Below are 24,377 nucleotides of genomic sequence, written 5' to 3' on the forward strand. Positions count from 1 at the left end.
CCGTTTGGATCTCGTCCCTGCAGTGGATCTCCCCCATTTCTCGTCCTCATCTGCGTCTTCCCGGGGGTGTGCAAGGCCCTTGGCATGGAGCCATGTCCAGGCGTCCTCGGTACTGGTGAATATATGGGTACGGTCCTCCATCACTACTCTCAACTTGGCTGGGAAGAGCAGGGCATATTTTATGTTCTGTTCTCGTAAGCGTTGCTTGATTTTAACAAAAGAATTACGCCGATTCTGCACCTCTTGCGTGAAGTCAGGGTAAGCATTGATGTTCGAGTCTTCATACTTGAACGGGCCCTTATTGCGGAATTGTTGCAATATTGCATCTCGATCTCTGTAGTTTAAGAACCTGGCAATCAATGGTCTGGGGGACTGGCCAGGGGCCGGAGGCCTACCCGGAACTCTGTAAGCCCTTTCAACTGAGAAAAACTTGGATGGAGCCCCACTTAACACCTCTTTAATTAGCCACTGCTCTAGGGAAATTTCTGATTCCGGTTGACGCATACTTTCCGGGAATCCCAGAAATCTCACGTTATTTCGGCGCGCCCTGCTCTCCATTTCCTCGGATCTTCTCCAGAGTATCTTCAGCTCTTCATCCATGCGTTGACTTTGTTTTTGATTCCCTTGCACTATTGGGGTTAGTTCCGCTATCTCAGCTTCAGTTGTTTTTGCTTTTTCGGCTAGGCTGCGATGATCCACTCGCAGGAGGTTCAGGTCGTGCACGACTGCATCAATTCTGCCCTCCAGTGATGACTTAGTGTCCAGTATTGCCTGCAATACTTTCTCGAACTGGGCTGAATGCGCTAGAAGTGTGTTTTCCAGAGATTGTAAGGATGGGCCAAGTTGTTGATCTGTTGGCGTTATCGCTTGGGTTGTTCGATCTAGGTTCTTGGTTGACTTGGCTCTACTGGCCATTTTGGCTGTCAGGGGGGTGCCTCCCGATCCGCAGGGATTTCGCACTGATGGGCTTGCGATTAGGCAGTAAAGCAAAGGAGCATCCAGTCCTGATTTGGCTAATTTTGGCCTGTGTGTTCAGTGACAAATACTGCAGTCATTGATAAGTTCAATGGTCTAACTCAGCGTTCCCATGGGGCTGTCCGCCGGGCGTGTCGAAATGTGTAGGGGATACTGTCCTTGGGGGAGAGCGCTTGTTTCTTCTTGTGTGGCGGCGGGGCTTGATGTCAGTGGTTTCCCTCAGATAGAGGGGAGAATTGCTGGACGGCCGGGTGAGGCGCCGAGGCACGGGAAAGGTCCCGGGTTGGGGCGCTCGCGGGGTGCTGCGAATATGCCTTGTGCAGCTAGGAACCCTTGTGGCAGGGACCCACTGCTAGAAAGTCCAGAACAGTCCACGCATCCACAGTCCAGCCCAGCCATCCATTCTGCCTGTGGTGGATAAGCTGTGCTCCCAGGAGCACGCAGTGCGCTTCTGTCTTGCCCAGTTGCGTGGGTGGAGCGGTGGAGTGAGGGGGGGGGCGCTTGCCGCCCCCTAGGTTTACCTCCTCCGTGAAGTTTGGTGTTCCCCTCCTCGTGGGCGCCCTCCTCACCTTATTATTATTTTTATTCTTTTTTTTTATTTATTTTTTTAATTCAGATGCTCAAAGTTTCTGGTCCTGGAATCCCCGCTGCCTGCTGAGCCGCCGCCGCTCCACGTCTGCCCCGCCGGGCCTCCTCACTGCTCCTCCGCCGCCCTTCTCCCCGCCGGCCGCCGAGATCAAAAATGGCGCCCAAGCTCCTCAAGACGGAGTCCCAGGGCGCCCGGCAGTGCAAGACTGCACAATCCTCCGCCGGACGCGCCTCCCCTGCTCTCCCAGTCTCAAGCAGGCGGGGAGGCAGGCAGCGGCCGCGCCCGGTGAAATCGCAACCGGAGCCGCAGCCACAGCTCCCCCCGCCTCTCACCGCTCTCGGCGCGGGCCGACGAGTCCCAGACTCGCCCCGCGGGGTCCGGAGCGCGCTCGCAGCGCGAGCTGAATGCCCCGGTCTCCCCCAGCCGCGCCGCCGTCCCGGCCGTCCCTGTCAGGCCGCTGGGGGGGCGCCTGCCAGGATATCTCGAAGTGGCCGGGAACGGAGCGCTCGGATCAAGCGACCGTCCCGGCCGCCATCTTGGCTCCTCCCCCTTACATACTTAATTAAACACTAACTAATTCATCAACAAAAAAGAATTTGTAAAGAAAAAAAAACTATACTTTAAATACCTTGGGAGCTATTCCCTTAGAAACCCAAAAACCCACTAGTAAAATATAAATTAGTAATTAAACATATGATATTAAAATACATGAAAAATGTATCAAAATACAGGTAAATTGTTAAAACTAATCAATTAAACAATTATAAAATGAATTACCAATTAAATCTTTAATTAGTCTAAAAAATAATGTAAAGATTATAGCTTGAAAACCTTCTCACCCAATTCCATTTCAAACACTACAGTGTACTACTAAAATAAAAATTAGTAATGAAATTATAGAAAATAATGATTATACAACAAAAGTCACAAAACATACTTAAATAATTATTAGTAAATTAGCTACTTTACACAATTCATTACCAATTAAATATTTAACTAATGTAAACATTATTTGAAAATAAAAAAACAATGATTTATAATTTCAATAACTTCCTGCCCTATTCCCCAACAAATCCAACTCACTGCAAAATCACTAATTTAATTACAAATTTAAAGATACACACTACTAACAGCCTAAACGTAATATAATAAGTAATATATATATTTAATTAAGTATTAATATTTAACACAACTTAATTAAAACAAACAATATTACATACAACAATATTTTTACAACATAAAATAAATATTCTTACATTCTGTATTCGGCTCATCAATATTTTTGTAGTGGCAACAATTCTGGCTCGATATTTATGTCACTCAATATGTTTGGTGTGATATTCTTGTCATTCACCATTTTTGCATGATATGCATTACAAGTCTGCATGAACATTAACAAGTTAATGTTTGTGTACCAAAAGATTTTCAATGCTTGGAATATTTAGAAACTCAAGCGTTATAGGCCCATACTTCTGAGCCGATATATACAGGAATATTTGGGCTTCATTTATAATCTAGCAAAGTGTATGAATCTACTCCATGGTCATGTTCTTTTTCTTGCTCACACTATATTTAGCAGAAAATGATTTTTTCAAATCCCTGCATTGTTCATGGTGGCTGAAGTCTGCTTGAAAGCTATTGTTTAGGAAATCCCTGTTGGACGAGTTCAAGAGATTCAAGAGCTGTTACTTCCAGGCGCTTCCTAGTGACTAATGAAGCAGTCAATAGTTGTAGAACGCAGGACCAGAGTTCACTAGGTTCTACTAGCTCCTTAGGTTTCTTCTGATAGTAAAGGTGTAATACATCAGGGTAAAAGGAACATTGCATACAGATCGACTAGTTGTCGATACTGAAGTTTTGGCCCATGCCCTGATGGACTGCAATAACCAGCATACCCAGCACCCGGAAGCGCCTGTGACCATACAGGAGGGGGAGGGGACTCAGTTCATGATAGTTCATGACATGCTTTTTGCACCTGCAAGCCTCCTGCAGCACAGGACCTATTCCCTGGCACAGCACAGGTGAAGACTGGGCCAAGGGCAGCCCCATCTGTGCCCATCCACGGACGGTCAAGGCTGAGCTGGGCCACCCCTCTGAGGTGTTCTCTTAAGAAAGCAGATTTGGTGAGCTTATTTCTTGCTTATATCTCAAACTTTGATTCAAAATGCTTATGGGTTGTACTACTCAAATACAATAAACTGAACACAAACCAACGAGTCTTGATTTCATGCTAGACTGGGGTGGTATCAAAGGATGTTGCCCTAACCGAGAGCAAGTTGTCACTTGGACAAGGAGGGAGCATTGACTGTAACAAGAGCAATAACATTGGGGACAAAAGTATTGTCAAGAGTGGAGAGGCCACAGTAAGTTATTATGAAGCCCCCAACATTATTAGGTCCATAACCTAATACTTTGCCCCCCAGTAATATCCCTGAGCCTGTGAGGTCTAACAGCCCCATTCTACCCAGTGGGATGGTAACTAAATGTAAAATACAGTGCACTCGAGCTCTAAGAAAAACTTTACAGGAGACTGTGGGTCTAATTAAAAGTTTGGCAAACTCCTGACAGAGTGGCTGCCGCTGTAGTGGCGACCACTCTGCCAGACCTATTAGGTGTTTCCCACTAGATTGATGGACGGAAACCTCAGGAAACAGGCAGCAGCATTGTCTCCAGCTCGAGCACTCTCTCAATGTTCACCCTCACAATGTTCACTGTCTGCTCAGCGAGGGTGCTAGGCACATTGTGAGGGTGCTGGGCAGGGGGACCCCTCTACTGCCCAAGTCACGGGCATGGGCCCCCTGTTGCCACCTGCACCTGTTCTCTGCCAGTGAAACCGCCATGAAAAGGGTGGTGGAGAATGAGGCTGCGCTGGTGGATTGTGACCTCTACCTGCCCTCAATCCGTCAGGATCACTGATTCCGGCAATGACAGCGGAACCCTGGCAGTCTGACTTCCAGAGTCTTAATGTGGCAGTCAGACCACCAGAGCACCGGCAGTCCTCACCGCCACCATGAGGCTTGCAGTGTTAATACCACCAGGCCCTGTGTTGTTATTACCTTCAAGTATTCTCACAATTTGGGGAACTTATTGGGGCCTCGTGTTGGAGCTAATAAATAGCACTATGATTGTGACCCTACCTTTTGGCTATTTCTACAAGTCACCCAGACTTTTGCAGCAATCTTACCTTTCCTCTCCAAGGTTTAAGCCCTTGTGGAGACTGCCCTGTAGCAACAGATTTTCAACGCTAGCAGATTTCAACAATATTGATTGATGCCTAGCACTGAGGGCACCTGTAAGGAGCCCCTACACAAGCTGATGAAATCGCAAACGCTTTGCCTATGTCAGTGGTGGCTTCTGCTTGTTTATTGGCCTCCTGCAATCCACCAGAGTCGGATGGCTCTAACAATCCACTCTCGAGTTGTGACTCAGCAATTGGCTCACCTAATGTTTCCACGCTTATCCCAGGGTTTCCTGTAGCATCCTCTGTCTCACCGCAATTCCAATCAAAAAACTGTTTGATAAAAATATTGAGCTGGAACATTGATGGTCTTCATTCAAAACTTTCTATACAAGATTGGGTATCATTTATAAAGTCATATGACATTGTGCCCCTGCAAGAGACTTGGAAAACCAACCTAATAGCATTTGAGGGATGGGCATGCTTCAGCTCGCCACCACTACCAGTATGGGCTGGTCGCGCATCTGGCGGTCTAACAATTTGGGTCAACCTATTGCTTGGGGGCTGTGTTGTAACAGTGAGGACACCTGGAAGCGATTTTACCAAGCTGTGTGATTTAAGGGGGGTGGGGTCTACACTGTTGCTTGTAAATTTTTACAATAATGATTTTTGTAATATACCAAATCAGAAAAACCCCGGCCTTATCGGATTCATAACAAGCATGGTGGAGCAAAAATCGCAACATGGTCAACAATCGTACCTTTGCTTAGAGGGAGCTTTTAATGCCAGCCTACCTACAAAAGGAACAGGGCCGCGTCTGTGGCCCCTACAAGATCCCTAGTGAGGGGGAAAGAATTGCAGGCATTTCTTGCATGCTCCAACCCTGCTCAAGGTTTTGAAAGGGGAAGCGACAAGCATCCACAATTACTGATTACTTTTTCATTTCCCAGAACTTAATTTGGTGAAATACAGGTCTATCATTAGCTCTAACTTTGGGGATCATAACCTGATCTTGACCATGAATCAAGTACCCCGCAAGAGATCCCACAGGGTTGCCCAGGCCATGTGAATTTAGCATTGTCTACAGACCACCTTTGATTGCAATGTAAATGATCTAACCCCTTGCTATTTTTGCATAAAATGATAGTTGGGAACACGTCCCTATTCATGGAATGTTTATCAGGGAATAATGAACTTGAGAATGTGGTGGCTTCTTTCGGGAGGCTTTGAAGCAACATTAGACATTCAATGTCAGCACCTAACAAACAAGCACCCCAGCCCCATTGATGGTTGAACCACAAATGCTCTCAGGCAAACCACCTGCTGAGGAGAGCCCTAAACACAAGGCCACATGTCACAGCTTTGGTAGTAGCTCAGTGTAAGCATTACAAAGCTGTCACTAGTAATTGTAGGGCAATCATAGTTAGTCAATAGTGGGCAATATTAGCCTACACAGCTTGCACAAAAGATAGCCGGACGTTTTGGAGAGCTATAGCTTACATACGCACCTTAGACCACGGGTGAACTTCTATTGTTTGTCACATAAGCAGGACGGAATAGGCATCACATTTTAGGAGAATATATGCCGCTGTAGATCATGACAATGGGGCGTCTATGGGACATGACAATGGGGCATGTCTCCCTGCAGGAAGTTTTGGCGGCTATTCAGGAGAGTGTGGTGGGCAAGGCGCGGGGACCAGATGGCATGCTCATAGATCTAACCAAAAGTAACATGAACATATGGCACCTCAGCTGACTCATCCTCTGCTATTGTCCCAATTATCAAGACAGGGAGTCAATCGGAACCTAAATGTTATTGTCCAAATGCATTAAAAGTTTGTTAGTTTGGTTTTCATAGAGGAGTGGGAACACTAGAGCATTGTTTGTATCTCCACCTAATTATTGGGAAATATACAGTGGCTAAGCAATCTCCACTTTATCAAGCCTTTATGGACCTGTTGATGGCTTTTGATTGTATTAATTGATCAAAGCTGTGGAAGGCTTGCTTAGGCTCGGTATGGACCCTGCATTGGTGCATTTACTGGTGTGTCTGCCTATTGGTATTAAGGAACAGGTTAGGTTAAGTGGCAAGGGAGAAGTGTCTGTTATCATTAATATTCAGCAGGTGGTGTGTCAAGGATGTGTATTATCTCCATTGTTATTCATTTTGTATTTAAATGATCTTAGTTTGGGGCTCACTAGGTGTATGCCTGACATCCCAATAATAGGCAGCGCCTCCTCCCTGCCTTATTATATATGGACAGCGCAGTTTTAATAGCTTGACCCAAAAAAAACTTAAGTACTTTAGTTAACACATTTGTGTAATTCATGCAAATCTCGATCTAACAACCAATTTTTCTAAATTATTCATCATTTCTTGTGGGGCGAAACAAGTGAGGTTGCCCTCAATTAAGGTGGGCCAGAATACACTGTCTAACACTTGCAGTTTTCCAGAGTTGGGGATACGTTTTGTTCTAATGGTACATGGACCCCCCCCCACATTATACAGAAAAGGGTCAAGTTCTCCAGGGATACTGGCTCCCTCCTTAGCTTACCATCTTCAAAGGGAGGGAGGGTACTCGCATCATTGTTACAGATATTTTCCGCCCATTGCATACCTATAACAATGTATGGGGCAGGTGTTTGGGTCACAGGCGATCTATCAACTTTACAAAGGGAAGAGAATCAGTTTTTGAGAAGAATACAGTCAGCTTCGGTATCCCCATCTCATTTTATCTGCCACAAGAAATAAGGTGTGACCTATCTGAGTGATTACATCCATATCTGCCCCCCCACTCCTGTGGCTGTCCATTTTACATAGGGAGGAGGCATCTCTAACTAGAAACATAGTATTTGATTGCTTGGTCTGTGAAACTGGCTTTTCTATACCCTGGTTAGCCTATGTGAAAAAGTCCTTGGAAGAAATTGGTCTTACAGATATTTTTTCCACTACGTCATCTAGCTCCCTACCTAATAGAAAGCATGTGTACACTCTATTGCTGGAGTGGGTAAAATCACAGAGATCAAAGAAGGAAAGAAAGTTTCCGTGGAGAACTATTTGCAACTTCCATCAGGGCACATTGTTACAAAGTACTTATGGAATACTGCTAGGAGTTGGGCTTGAGTTTTGCTGTTTCATTTCAGGGCAGGCATAATGCAATACTATCTATGTTTTCTGATGGGTTTTCCATCTAAGCTTGCCTCTAGAACCTGTCCATGCAATAATTCCTCGAAGCAATCCATGATTCACTTTCTCTTTTTCTGTGGTTATTACAAATTGTAGACAAAAATTGTCTTAGTATCATATTTGAGACTCAGAAATTCACAATGTTGTGTTCAGGCCTATAGCTCCTTGCTGGATCTAGGAGATGAGGAAACTTGCCACTGCGTGAGTCTGTTCCTGCAAGCAGTGGTACTCTCTTGGATTTTGATTTGCCCTAATTAACTAAATGTATGCAATTAGGTTGCATTCTCTTGTCATGGAGAACTAAGGCTGAAATTAGTTTGTTTTCTTTTAACGTTACATATTTAGCTTTATCTTATATGCTGGGGTATTATTCTTTCGTTCTGATATCAATTATGTATTTATTGTGTGCTTTTATGGCTGCAAGTCAGCCGAATAAAGATGTTTTGACCGACTGAATGGTTGTTAGGGAGAAGCTTTCAAATTTGGATCTGATTTGAGGCTGGGTGGCATAAATACAGCCTCAAACTGGGGATGTTTTATGTGGCACAGCAAATATCATAAATTACTATAAAATCATACAGGGAAATTAGGAATATCAATTAATAAGTTATGTACTTGTGACAAACAATATTTGGGGTGCATTTGATTCTCATTCCCATCTTATTTTTAATTGCTGAGATATTTACAATTATGATAGGTCTTACTCATACCATTTGAAGAACAGCACAAAACAAATTATAAATCATTATAAAATACAAATGTTTATGTGTTCACTGATCTTGGGGATTTGCGGTGTGGTTTCTAAATATCACCAGTAGAACTAAGAAATTCTGCGGCAAGTTCCTGTCATTCTAAGACCCGTTATAGCAAAAGAGAATAACGCTCTCGGAGGAGGGAGAATAAGCAGCCTAAATTCATGTTCTCTACGTAGGTCATTAATCCCTTTAGGTATTAGAGAAATGTACCAGGTGTAATGTTCAAATATCATGGTTATCACAACACTAGCAGTGCCCAGTGACAGTTGTGCCCATAAGTGCTATGCTGTTTTAAGTCATGTAAAATAACTATTGTCCTTTTAGCCAACAGCACTGAACATACTGGAATAATTAAAGTCTTTCTTAAGAGAAGAACTATCAAGACCTAAAGACAACGGTCCTCATTTTGAGTTTTGCAATCCCACCATTGAACCACCAAACGCGCAGGAAGTACACCACTGTCATGGCGGTGGCGTCCCCCCTGAGTGTATTGCATGTGTTATGGCCAGGTTGACTGGCAGGAACATTGTAGTACGCGGTTCCCGCCTGGCTGTCTGGAGGGAACAGTGCTACAATATTGATCTCGGCCCACTCAATGGAGCTGAGGCCAATACTGTAGCACACAGCACCCTTGGAATGCGCACTACCTGCAGTACGACGATGCTGGGTCCCCAGCACTGGCTTTCTGCCAGCCTTCTCATGGTAGGGACCCCTCCCTGAGAAGGCTGGTGGAAAGCTGAGTTGTAGTCAGCCAGGTATTTAGGTAGCACTCGCTGAGTACAACTCCGACAGCCGTCAGGAGACATTTTCCTGGCTGGGTCAGGGGTCCCCTGGTGGGTCAGGCCACCAATGTTGTAATGTGGTAGTCGGACCGCCACAGTTGCGGTCCGCAAGCATCATGATCAGGCCCAATGTGCTGTTGGGTAAAAAAGTCAGTAATAGTTACAGATGTCTCCAGGTGGATCTCACTTACAAGTGGCACCGCATTCTGCTCACCAGCAACAGGTTTTTACGTTCCCAATAACAGAGTTTTGTATTTGCAAAGGAAGTAGATCTGACTTTAATGTGCTAATGCATGCACACAGCATTTATGTATGCTTCCTTTTGCATGTGTTGGTCAAATGAAGCCAAATTTATAAGTTTTGTTGTTGTTTGCTCTCATTGCTTTTTTTCGCAGGTACAGTATCGAAGGGTCAGACTGTAAAGCTTACCAGACAGGGAATTCCTTTTGTTTCTGCAGAAACCGACAGTCCACCGGAGATGATAAACTATTGGAACAAGAGGAAAAACGCTCTCATTAGGATTCAAGATCAGTGTTGCCATCTGAGCCTGCTCCTCCTCTCCAGTCTATACTTCTAGTGTATCCTTGTGCAGAGGAATATTGACTTAACTGTATACATTTTAAAAGTTAATAAAAGATGGATACATTGTGCTGCAGAAGAGTTTCCCGAGTCTCTGAGAGTGCAACCCTAACAAAACACGTTTTGTAGGTAGTACAATATTCACTCCATATTTAATTTGATCTGCTCCCGAAATGTAAATCTCAATTTATGTTATCATAGCCGAGAAGCAATATATTTCCGAAATATGCATCCGAAACCAGTCTATACATGAGTTCAAGTGTTGGAAACAAACCTCTCATTTGCAACAGTAAACAATGTAGATTTAAACTCATCAGAAACAGTAATCAACGGTTCACCGTTTTGCATGTGAACCTTTAGGTCACAAGTAGTATAAATCGTGTTTGTCAGTACAACATTATTTTTTCCATAAACAATGGCTTTAAATTCGTAAAAATATGTAATTCTTCAAGATTTTTATGTGAAGAGAACTTTCATGGGAAGGCAATAATCCAAAGAGGAAACATTAGAAATAAAAGTTAGGAAGACAATTTGCATGTCCTCAGTGATTTTCACAGGCGCAATTTAAAAAAATGCATTTGTGAAAATGACATCCATAAAAAGATTTCAAGAACACTCCATGAAACTGACATCTGTTGCAGGTTTTTAGGAGTATTCCTTGGAAAACGTGGGAATTCTTAAAAGCGAGAAATTTGCACTAATGTGAGTATGTAGTCTGTGGGTGAAGATTTACTGATTTCTGATAAGAAACTAATGAGGGGAAGTAAAAAGATGTTTATATTATAAGATCAGCAGTGGTCACGTGTAACATTGTTCCTATTGAAATAAACATATCTTATTCACCTCTACAAACAAAATACACACATACCCACCATGGCCCATAATGGACAGTAAGGAACTGCTAAGCTGCCTACACTGGATGCAACTTCTCCTAAAACTTGGATTTGCATATTTTTAAATCAGTTTGTTGGGCCAGAGTGGGTGAATAAATGGAGAGAGAAGAAAGGAGAGTTAGAACGGTGGAAACACAGGAAAGAGAAAAAGAAACAGAGAAGTGTATTTCAATCTCAGTTCTCCAGTTTTGTAAAACAAGATAATAAAGTATTTGTTTCAGGATATCACCTCAAGGAAATAACTGTTGTAATGTGCAGTAATAAGCTCTAGCTAGATTTCCTCAAGGAAATTGAGTAATGACAGCTAGGTGCATCCCACTCTCAATTCAGAGGTCTCACTGGAACAAGAGATGACAAAAGACTGCAGGATGTATATTGACAAAATTCCAACTCCCATTTAAATGACTAAAGAGAGATATCTGCTCCTTTACCTAGAACCAATGGGATTGAACAGCTGCCTTGAGGGCTAAGTAAATTGGCCTCTGCCAGGCCTAACAAAGAGAAAGGGGTCCAGGATCTGGGTGATAGACGCCTGCCTTCTAGCAAACTTATTTCAGGTATTGGGAATGTTTTGAACACCTAACGGACAGACACTGTACGATCTGCCTGGAAGAAAACCACCAAGGCCAATGTTGTATGGAGGTTTGGCTGTGGGTCTCATTGAAAATCATTAAAAATCGGTTTCTTACATCAAACGGTGATCTGTGATCAAGGAGCTTTACACAAAATGTTTAGAACTTTTGGTGCTTCAGGTGCTCCAGGGTTAAGGTTAACCAGCTTTTGAAACAAGTTGGGACTTACAGATGTTTCCTCTTCAGAGGAATGGTACAAGGTCACAAGCTTAACCGTTTCACCTCCAGAGAAGTCGTACAAAGTCTCAAGCTTAACCGTTTCATCTCCAGGGAAGTGGCACAAGGTCACAAGCTTAAACGTATACTTAGTGGCTACATCTTTCTGGCAACTCCCACTTTGAGCTTCTGAGAGAGTATTTTAATGACACTGCTGGACAGCAAAAGAAAGGTGTACATGTTTATTTGCATCTAATGTTTCCTAGCTGAAGATTTTCAACTTCCAGAAAAGTGTTTAAATACAAAGGTAAAACTGTTGACCAAAACAAACCATGAACGGTGGCAAAACTAGCCTTATCGTTACTTAGCCACAAAGGATGCTTAAGTTGTGCCATTAATAAAATCGGAGAGGAACCAGTCAACAGATTGTACCCAATCTCATTTCTTTTTTTTTATAGAATGGGTGGGACTGTGGTTTTGTTGATAAAGCCACAATACGGGAATAAGGGGGTCATTCTGACCCTGGCGGTATATGACCGCCAGGGTCCCGGATGACTGAAGCACCGCCAACAGGCTGGCGGTGCTTCAAAGCCCATTCCGACCGCGGCGGTAAAGCCGCGGTCGGAAAACCGGGTCCGGCGGTCTCCCGCCGGATTTCCCCCGGCTGGGCTAATCCTCCATGGCGGCGCTATGGGGATTCCGACCCCCTTCCCGCCAGCCTGTTTCTGGCGGTTTTCACCGCCAGGAAGAGGATGGCGGGGACGGGTGTCCTGGGGCCCCTGGGGGCCCCTGCACTGCCCATGCCACTGGCATGGGCAGTGCAGGGGCCCCCTAACAGGGAACCCAGCATGCTTTTCACTGTCTGCTTAGCAGACAGTGAAAAGCGCGACGGGTGCAACTCCACCCGTCGCACACCTGCAACACCGCCGGCTCCATTCGGAGCTGGCTTCAGTGTTGCAGGCCGCCTTCCCGCTGGGCCGGCGGGTGCTAACAATGTTAGCGCCCGCCGGCCCAGGGGGAAGGTCGGAATGGCCCCAGCGGTCTTTCGACTGCAGAGCGGCCATATGGCGGTTCCCGCCTGGCGGGCGGCAGAGTAGGAATGAGGGCCTAAGTCTCTTGTGCCTTACTGTTAAGTATGTGGCTGCACGTCACACAATGCATTAAATCCTAGCATTATTTAAAAAAACAATATGTGCAGCCTGTGCTGACAATGTTAAAATGTGAAGATAAAGCCACTGTAATGAGGCTAGCATGATAATACTGAACCTCCTGCTCTGCAGCAACGTCTGTGTACATTCTGGAACTCATCGTACAGTTGAGCTGCATCTTTCAAGAAGCAGCCGTCGGTTTGGATAAAGCTCTCTATTAAAACAACATTTTAAGCTTTCAAGTGTATGTTTCCGGATCATAAAATTGGTGATGAGTTTTGGCATTGGATTCTACGAACAGTGAGGCACATCAATTCACTGAAAAATCCATGTGCACAAAAGCATAACCATGCAGTATGTACACAATAGGTTTGATCTGAGGATAGTATTGATAGTATGCACGGTGCTACACCAGATCATTAAGCAAGCAGGGCAGCATAATTCATTACTAACTTTATTTGAGAAATGGTGAAATGAATCACCGGTACATCTCTAGTGGCGATCTGTGACGTTTCACAATTTTTATGCCCAATTCGGCACACACAATTGGACATTAGAACATTATCTATCATCTGTAGAAAATAATCTGATTATTGATAATGACTGCCTTCTTATTCTGTTATTTCCTTGACTTAATTGTTATTTGGTACTCCTTAACACTATCACACACTTCTCTGGAGAATAGTCTAATGCTTGAGCCCAGTTTTCTCAGTGAACTATTTTGCAACTTTAGAAGTTTGGGTCTTATTAAGTGTGTAAGATCATCACATCCCTGATGCAGCCAAGAAAATGGTTGCACGTATTTTGTCACAGTATATTCTTTAAATGTGAACATGTATTCATTTAAGTGTACTAATATCTGACAGTTCAGTAGTGAAGTGATGCACTCGAGAACCCTAGTAATGTTCCCTCACAATTTTATTGGTTATTTTACATATGTAGTATAGTTAGAACATAATCTGCAAATAAATATTATTTCTGTATTATGATTCTTTAGTATGTTAATTAATAGATTTTCTTAAAAGAAAATTGTTTCTCTAGAGTTATCCCCATGTTGCCATGTATGAATTATTTTCCAAAATGCAGTTCTGCCTTAGAGTGAACAGTGTGAATTTAAAAGTATACTTTTCTTTCTAAATGCATTTAACACGTTTTGCCTGTGTTTATTAATAATAAAGTAAATTAAATGAAGTTATTTGAATTATTAAAACAGCACATTTAACTTAATGGTTAGCTTAGCCACAGTAGATTGTTAAATCCACGACTGTGCAAGTAACCGCGAGAAGATGCCCTTTCAACTTGCTAACATGACCTTTCTCTCACGTTGCGTTCATACAAGATGTTAATAATGTTTAATATACATCTGTTTTCATGAAGCTTCAGTGAATTTTCAAATGTCCTATTGTATTGTGTCATGTGGGTTCTAAGAGGATGACCTTGGCCCTTGAACATTGTCCTAAAATGTGTTGCAAACTACGTACTCAAAAAAAGATGGACCCTTTCTCACAACAGTGATGGGAGACTTTTGGAAAGTAGATAATGGAATCATTCTATCCAAAATTTCAGAACTTTCAATGAATCAGAACAATTAGTGGCTTTTAATTTATCGTCTGCTGTTGAACTTTGGCCATGTGTATCCTGACTTTGTTGTTGTATGCTTTTCTTGGACCTGCTTGAGAGAAGATTTCATTTTCTTTTTGCCTAACTTGAGCTTCAAGCTATTGGCCCCACCCATGAACACTTTGTCACTTTTCCCTGATGACCAAAGACTTTGTTGATTTTGTCCCTTGTCACTCTTTTCTCCGCATGGGTGAAAAGGTTTATTGACTTCCTGTAGAGAATATCACTTGTGAGGGTGAGAAATGCTGGTCCAAATTTGGTAGCAGAGGTGATGTTTAACTCACATGCGAGAGAGAGGTAGTTAGAGTTAGTGCTAGGGAGATTGTGGTCCGATGCAGAGATTTTTTACCCAACCTAAAATTCTTGTTCCCATGGTTCGTGCAGATTAAATGGTTCCAACGTTGTTCCTTGCAGCCGAAGTGTGAGTATCAAAAGGAATTGTGCTTACATTCCTTTGGCACAAGATTGCGGTGAAATGAAACGTGAAGTGTTTTGCGTCATCATACTCATGTGGTTGTGGCTCTTAATGTTAGAAAATATCCAGAGTTGTTGTTGTTAATGGGTTAATTGAGGCCTAAGATCCCGGGATAAGGCACAAGTTTAGAAGACACTTGGTTAATGTATTGTCTACAAGTAGGTATTGTGATGTGAGGTGCCATAAACAGAAACAATAGTATTCCTTGTGGGAATGAGTTTGGTGGGTATTGGTGAATTCTGAGTGCATGTCGAGGATCTGTACCAACCAGAATGAGAATTGTTGGTCAAGTCTTATTCGCATGTGTAATTGTAGAAACAGTAATCAATGGACAGTGCAAATCCATACTACTTAAAGTGTATGATTTCCCTTCCTTAAGAGCAGACACTTGTTGAAGTTTTTGCTAGCAATTTTTGCATTAAGGTGTGTTTGAGCAATTGTGTAACAGACAGTTGTGAAAGTGAATGAGTTGTTATGTTGCTCTACTTTGAACTAAGAGGAAAGGATGCCAAAGAATGCATCACTCTTAGGGCCTCATTAGGACTTTGGCAGTCTTTTGGCAAGACCGCCGCAGTGGCGGCCACCAAAAAACTGACATGTCTCCGATAATCTGACGGCCGTATTAAGAGTCACAGTGGGTAGACTGCTAAAAAGCAGCCAAATTCCCGAAACCGCAAGGACAGTGGAGGACGGAAAAGAGGCGGTCCCACCGCTATCCCAATATAAATACTCCCATCATATTACGATCCACAAATCACAAGAGCGGTTCTTCCATGGCGGAAAACCTTTGGGGTGCGAACGTCGCCATTATCAACACCTTTTTGTACAGAACACCAAACCACATTGGATACTTTGAATACCCCACAACTGATACACATCCACACACCTGACACACCTACTCACTGCACTATAAAGCATAACCCTACACAACCCACAATCCTTTGCAATCAAAACACCACACACAGCCACAGAAAAACAACATCCCACAGAGCTAAAATTAGCAAGGATAGGTACCCACTTACACTTCACGACGCACACAACACAAATCTGCACAACATACAAAACACACATCACACATCTTAGAATCACACACAATCCACATCATCAGGCACCCACTCACATCACAGAACCTACACCTCACCATTTACCTGACTCTGCACCCTTTCACTTTGAACACAACCACACCGTTTACACAACCACTAACATGTGCTCACAAAAGCACCCATGTTTCACTGATGAGGAGTTGAGGGTCATGGTGGATGAAATTGTTAGGGTACAGCCACACCTGTTTGGAGCACAGGTCCAACAAACATCTATTAGCAGGAAAAAGGAGCTGTGGCCAAGGATAGTCGACAGGGTCAATTCTGTAGGCAGTCATCCACGCACAAGGGAGAACGTCAGGAAGAGGTCAAACAACATCTGGGGGAAGGTCCGTTCCATGGCATCCGGGCACCAGCTCGCGTTACAGAAGGCTGGTGGTGGGCCCCCACCTCCCCCTCCTACTTTCACATCTTGGGAGGAAAAGGTCTTGGGCACACTGCATCATGAGGGCCTGACAGGAATACCTGGGGGAGTGGAGGCTGGTAAATACCAACAACCTTGATGTCACACAATTGTTTTGTCCTGCATGCTCCCTCACCACCTATACCCCCCCAGGATACATTTCACCAACTGCAACTCCACCCTAATCACCTAATCGCCTAATACCTCCCACCCCTGGCATGCCACATGTCTATTAAGCACATCTGCCCCCACAGCCCTTGGAAATGACACATTAAGCACTGGCTAATCATAGCACTACAACTCCCAGAATGCTAAATCCAAAAATTGCCAACACCAGTACACTGCACCAAATATTACCTATCATGCATGTCAAAGCAATATCCAATGTAACCCATCTTGATTGTACTAATGTGGAACAGTACATGGCAATGACAGCAATGCAATGGCTCACTCACACTAACATCCCAACCAAAACACATATATATTTGAGTGTTCATATACAATGGCCACAGATCAAAGATCCCAAGCTAGAAACATACTAACCTGATTTGGGAAGTCAGATGGCTGAGTGGATGCACATGCAGTACATCCAGATACAAGCCAATGTCCATTGTAAACTCATATACTGTGTTTCTACAAGGACACCAACGTGCATTCCACAGCTTTTATTTGTGCCAGCTATTATGCCAGACGGTTCACTAGGTAGCAGAGTGAACAGCCATGTCAATTATTTGACAATACCAGATGCCATCAGCTGTACAATGACTTCCAATATAGTTTACCAACATAAAACATGGTGTATGGAATTGAAGTTACAGAGGTTCATGCTGTATCCAAGTTACATAGTGCATCAGCTGTCAATGTCATTGTGGGGATCATGTCAAGGCAATGTCTGGAACTCACACAACTGCTACAATATACCCATTGCAACCGTAACTCTATGTTTCACTCCCTCCATAGGTAACCTTGCCATTGTCACCATGGAGAGGATACCAGCAACTGCCACTACCACTCTGGTTAAGGCCCCAGTGAGAACAAAACCCCTGGGTGTTTGGGCACTGACAAAGAACCTGGTCCATCTTGGACACCTGGTCAGTCAACAACTGTCAGCATCACCCTGCCCACAGCAACTCCACCCAGCCCTGTTGCATCAACATCACAGGCAACCATTCACCCTCTAACCTGTGTCCCAAGGATGTGTCATCCATTGTGTTCCCCACAGTACAGGTACCTGAGTCTCACCTTGCCAACCCTGACAATAATGAACCTGCCACCATTGGGAGTGGGCATACTGTAACAGGGGCACAGGCATGTGGGGGCAGGGTATGTGGGAGGGATGCTGTGGGCCAGAGGATGAGGTCTCAAAGGGACACTACTGACCAGGATACCATCTCCCAAGTCTTGACAGCCTACCAAAGATCCCAAGGCATGATGGGCCAAGTTATCACCATGTTGGGGGAAATCCAAAAGCTGCAGAGGGACAGCCACCATGAAGTCATGCAGCAGTGGCAGACACCAAACGCCCACTTGGCTTCCATTGCAGGGGTGCTGAGAGACTTGAATAACACATTGAGTAGGTCTTGTACCCAACATCTGGCCCTTTCCACTAGCAATGGAACATCAGGCCATTTTACATCTGCGGCTGCTAGTGGAATGGAGGCCCTGCCAGTGGAACAACATGCCTCCGACACCCCACCCTCTGTAGATGAAGAACCTCCTGCAAATGTGGATGTCCACCTGGACATCCTGCAGGACCAGATGCCAAGACCAAACCCACTGCAAGGAAGTAAACCTCTCTTGAACTGTGCCCCTTGTGTGCCACAGATACACTCTGTTGACTGTACTATAATTAATCTCCAATTTCCTACGATGCAAGGACACTGGACTTGTGTTCTCAAATGGTGTAGCAGCTACCCTGATGATGTTACTAAACCCATCACTTAGTTTTTTTTGTGTCAGTTTACTATTCATAGTCACATATGTGTTTTGTTTCCCCACAATAAATCACACTTAAACACAGGTCATGTGTATGTCTCATTTTCCAACCATGTACAATAGTTATGCATGCCAACTCTGGTCTGATCATGTCCCTCTGTATTGTACACCTATTGTTATGGACCCCATACATGGACTCCATCAGCAGGAGACTCATTACAGTAGGATTGTGACTGGACAGATACAACATAGTTTGTAAACTACAACTACACACAATCAGTGAAAGCTGTGCTAGCAGCACAAAGAGCATGACAAAGAGTAGCATCAGGATGTCTGCTAAGGTGACAGAAGATAGGAACATGACACTCTACCAACAAGGCAGGAGGCACACAGATTGGTACTTTGTATCACCTGCCAAAGCCTAACACATGCCCATACCATAGCTTCCAAATACATATCCCATGGTACAGACAGAGGTGAGTACTGATCTACCCATATCTGGAACCTTTCACTTACATTGGCCACATACCTGTAGGCGTGTCATTCACCTATGTCATTCCACAGTGACATGCACATTGGTCTGCATAGTAGGAACAAACTGACAGCTAGATTCAAGGTATAATACATAAAACTGTTACCATTATGCAGGGACAATGTCAGCCACACTCCACATAATCAATACTCATAGTACCTGGTATCAGGCATGTCCACTTCTCATGTCTGTCTGAAATTCCCGTCTGCTCCTGACTGTCTGTAGTTTACAAGGTTGATCAACCAAACAGGACCTAGGCACATTTGTGTTTGTAAGAAAAGGGGGATGGGACATAGCAGTATACTCTCCTCAGTTCAGGGAAGTCATGTCCAGAAGTATAACTTTGCATCTGCTATAAAAGTATATTATAATGATGAGCACTCTGTTCAGTATACAATATAATTTACAGTTTGAAAGCACATCTCACCAATAAGCATTGGAGCTATCTATAATCCCACAGAATGAGGTGACATGCTACCCATCTATTTCAGGTTGCAAATTTGACCTACAACATTACGTCTACTTCACATACCTTTTAGTCATTTGAAGTAGTGATTGATGAGATTTGCCTTAGAGTCTCCTGCTTCATCTTCTTCTGGCTCTTGATCACTTGGTAATTCTGCATTAACACCCACAGGTACTGCTGGCTCCCCGTCATCTGGTATAAATGGTATCTGTTGTCTCAGGGCAAAGATTGTGGAGCATGCATCAGGCAACTATTATTTGACATATTTTGTTGGGTGAGTAGAGGAGGGCTCTTCCTGATCTGTCCAAGCACCTACGTCTTGCCTTGAGCAGCCCAAACGTCCACTCAACGACACACCCTGTCTTCCCATGGGCCTCATTGTAGCGGACTTCCAGTGGCATTGCTGGGTACCTCACTGGTGTCAACACCCAAGGATGGTTTGGGTAGCCAGAGTCACCTGTGAACAAATTGGTGGAACAACACACACATATATGTGGGACATGCAACATTGTGATGGCAGAAGACATACACACATTTCAGTTGTAACTTACCAACCAGCCAGGCCCTATCTGTGTGGAGTCATGTCATCAGCAGTGGGACATTGCTGTTCCGCATGATGAAGGAATCATGGACTGATCCCAGAAACTTGGCACTGACTTGTGAAATGTACTGGTCTGCCAGACACACCACCTGAACGTTGATTGAGAGAAGATAGTTTTTTCTGTTCCTGTACACCTGTTCATTGGCATTGGGGGGAATCAAGGTTACATGGCTTCAACCACATGTGGAATGTGTCCCTTACCATAAAACACTGCCTCCACATAGGCCAATTCCTCTTGTTGGGGAAACCTGATGTAGCTGTCCAGGTGTTTCTACAATGCACACAAGGACCTAGTGGCCAGGAAGTATAGCATTGAATGATGGGAGGTATGGTTTAGGGATTGCGAAAGGCAGGCATCAGATCTGACTCCAATTGATCAAAAAGATCCATGATAGTATGAGATGCAGCAGAATAGGTCTGGATACAATGGGGGTCATTACAACATTGGCGGTAAAAGCCGCTTACCGCTGTGCAGAAGACCGCCAACACACCGCCGCGGCCGCAGAATTCCGCCACAGCTATTATGACCCACATTTCGGAATCCGCCAAAATTCAGACACCCACACAAGTCCGCCACACCAAAGGTCAGTGATAAACTGGTGAAAACAAAACCTCCACCGTCACGCCAACAGAAACACGCCCATGCTATCACGACACATGAATCCATGCGGCGGTCTTTCAACCGCGGTATTCCATTGGCGATACACACCGCCGCGCTCAAAATACACACACATCTCTAAAACACCGCCACATTGGACAATTCGAAATACACACATCTGATACACATACACACACCACTCCCACACAATCAATACTATATAAAACACACACCCACATCACCCACAAACCCTTACAACCAAAAATTTAGACAAAGGCCAGAGAGACAGCACAGCATAGACAACCCCACCATACAGAGGCACACAACACCATCAACCACACTACTTCCACGCACAAAACACCACACACCACTACATATCACCACACTCATCACCACATACACCACCCCACACATCACCTACACCACCCCATGGCACAGCAAAGACACCCCAGGTTCTCGGAGGAGGAGCTCAGGGTCATGGTGGAGGAAATAGTACAGGTAGAGCCACAGCTATTTGGATCACAGGTGCAGCACACCTCCATAGCTAGGAAGATGGAGCTATGGCGAAGAATAGTCGACAGGGTCAACGCAGTGGGACAGCACCCAAGAAATCAGGACGACATCAGGAAGAAGTGGAATGACCTACGGGGGAAGGTGCGTCCCGTGGTCTCCAGGCACAACATTGCGGTACAGCGGACTGGCGGCGGACCCCCACCTCCTCCCCCACAACTAACAACATGGGAGGAGCAGGTCTTGACTATTATGCATCCTGAGGGCCTCGGAGGAGTCGGTGGAGGAATGGACTCTGGTAAGTCAAATCTTAACTATCATATCCCCCACCCTACCTGCATGCTATCACAGACCCCCACCCTCACCCTCTCCCCTATCACTACAACTCCTCACATATGTACTACTAACACAAACCACCCATCCCCACACCAAGCCCTGCATGACACAACAAAACATGGACACCCATCACTAAAGCATGCCCACTGCACATACCCATAACACCCCCCTCAACCATCATCACACAAGCCCCCACACAAGAATGCTAGCACTGGGGTACACGCTCACCCACCCATTGCACACCATGACACACACAGATGCAATAATCATGCTTTTATACCCCTAAAGGACCACTACCCAACGTCACCAGACAGGAGGGTCCAGACATCTCTACCCCACCCACAGAAGAGGCCCACAGTGATGACAGCAGCTCTGTCCAACTGGATCCAGATGACCAGCCCGGACCATCGTGGGCCTCAGGACAGTCGGTTCCCCACACCCAGACACAGGCCACCACAGACCTTCCACCCTCTGGTAACACCAGCACAGCACCCACCCAGTGGGCCCATACCTCCGTACCCAGGACACGTCAATCAGCTGTGTGTCCACCACTACAGGGAACCTAGGATAACCCACCACCCCAACAACAACAGGGACCTGGGGGCAGTGGTAGTGGGCACACGGTCCAGGGGACGGAGGCCCAGGAACACAGGGGAACTGGGAGGGCTGCTGTGCAACAGGGGGCGGACAGGCCTAGGGAACCCACTCTCCACAAGGCCCTCTCCTCCATCATGGGAGCATACCACCACTCCCAGGAGACTATGGCAACGGTCCTGGCCACGTTTCAGGAGACCCAGCGCATGCATGAGGAACAGTATTTGGGCTTCAGGGAGGAACTCAGCACCATCAGCACTGCCCTGGGCACCATCGTAGGGGTGCTGAAGGAGATACTTAACACCAGGAGGGACACCGTGGCACTCCAAGTGGCACCTGACACTAGCATTGATGAAGAACTGCCCACCACCTCCGCCGGCGCTAGTGGACAGGAGGCAACGCCACAGGACCACCACACCAGCTCCCCTGCAGATGGAGAACCACCCCGCAAGCGGTCCCTGAGATCCAGGAACAGGACAAAGCATGATGCCAAGACCCCCGCCAAGAAATGAGACCACCCTGATTGTCATCCCACTGTCCCACTTTGTAACCCTGTCCATATTGGACCTGCCCCAGCTCCACTTCCTATGCCCATATGGGCAGTGCACCTGTGAGACTAATAGACTGGACTCTGCCATGGACATTCCTCCACCATCACCCATCACCATTTTACCAGCCCCCTCCAATATTTAGCACTTCAATAAACACCCTTGAAGCACAAAACAATCTGGAGTCAGTCCGTGATTATGAAAATGTGTATTAGCAATAACAGTGAACAAATCAGTTCTCAAATGTAATGTCAACATACCTATGTCACACATCTCAAGTCCATGAGGAATCTAAGCAGATGACACACGTTGGTAAGCACACCTGTGAAACCTTAATGGAAATGTACAACTCAGTTACCATATACTGGTTGAAATCGACAGACAGGATAGAGGTAGAAGTGTGAAAGTACTTGTAGTAGGCAGGAATGTGTTCTCACCTGTGTGTCACTGGAAATATTGCTGGATAACTGAGTCCCTGTTGTCAATGTCTTCTTCCTCTGATTCCTCCTCATCACTGTCCACAGGCTCCACAGCTGACACAACACCATCATCTGGACCATCCTCCTGCAGAAAAGGCACCTGTCATCGCAAAGCCAGATTGTGAAGCATACAGTAGGCCACGATGATCTGGCACACCTTCCTTGGTGAGTAGAATAGGGAACCACCTGTCATATGGAGGCACCTGAACCTGGCCTTCAGGAGGCCGAAGGTGCGTTCGATCACCCTCCTAGTCCGCCCATGGACCTCATTGTAGCGTTCCTCTGTCCTGGTCCTGGGATTCCTCACTGGGGTCAGTAGCCATGACAGGTTGGGGTAACCAGAGTCCCCAAACAGCCGCAACCGGTGCCTCTGGAGTTGACCCATCACATAAGGGATGCTGCTATTCCGCAGGATGTAGGCGTCATGCACAGAGCCAGGAAACGTAGCATTTACCTGGGAGATGTACTGGTCTGCCAAACACACCATCTGTACATTCATCGAATGATAACTCTTCTGGTTCCTGTACACCTGTTCACTCCTGTGGTGGGGGACCAGAGCTACATGGGTCCCATCAATGGCACCTATGATGTTAGGGATATGTCCAAGGGTATAGAAGTCACCTTTAACTGTAGCCAAATCCTCCACCTGAGGGAAAACGATGTAGCTCCGCATGGGTTTCAGCAGGGCAGACAACACTCTGGACAACATGTTGGAAAACATAGGCTAGGACATCCCTGATGCCATGGCCACTGTTGTTTGAAGTGACCCACTTGCAAGGAAATGGAGCACTGATAGCACCTGCACTTCAGGGGGGATCCCTGTTGGATGGCGGATTGCTGACATCAGGTCAGGCTCCAACTGGGTACACAGTTCCTGGATTGTGGCACGGTCAAACCTGTAGGTGATGATTAAATGTCGCTCCTCCATTGTCAACAGGTCCACCAGCGGTCGGTACACCGGAGGATTCCGCCATCTCCTCACATGTCCCAGCGGACGGTGCCTAGGACAACAGCGACCACAGAGTCAAACAACTCAGAGGTATGTACCCACAGTCTACACAGAACACGAAACATAATCCAAAAAGTTGCCTGTATGTGTGTTGAATCTAGGCCTATGTATGTGTGACGCAGTTGAAAATGAAGCCATGTGGGCCCCTGAAATGGCGGCTGCCTGACCTCTAAAGTGGGACAATGGGATGTGAGGTAACTGCACTGCCGTTGTACATCGTCGCGGTAGGCGGACGAAGACCGAGGCGCAATGCTGCATTGGTTAACATTGGACCCTATGGGTCCCAGGAGCCAATGA

The 24,377-nt window shown here is 45.4% G+C and overlaps 1 protein-coding gene across 7 annotated transcripts in view; it reads right to left on the reverse strand.

Annotated features, from left to right (window-relative positions):
• The window catches only part of LOC138274052 (membrane-spanning 4-domains subfamily A member 4A-like), a 773,612-nt gene that overhangs the window by 346,383 nt on the left and 402,852 nt on the right, over window positions 1-24,377 (reverse strand). For all 7 annotated transcript variants that reach the window (XM_069218966.1, XM_069218954.1, XM_069218967.1 and 4 more), the window contains exon 6: window positions 9,896-9,952. In XM_069218966.1, coding sequence (XP_069075067.1) covers window positions 9,896-9,952 — 57 coding nt within the window. The remainder of the gene's footprint in view (window positions 1-9,895; window positions 9,953-24,377) is intronic.

Source organism: Pleurodeles waltl, chromosome 2_2 (assembly GCF_031143425.1).
Source record: "Pleurodeles waltl isolate 20211129_DDA chromosome 2_2, aPleWal1.hap1.20221129, whole genome shotgun sequence".
Lineage (NCBI taxonomy): Eukaryota > Metazoa > Chordata > Amphibia > Caudata > Salamandridae > Pleurodeles > Pleurodeles waltl.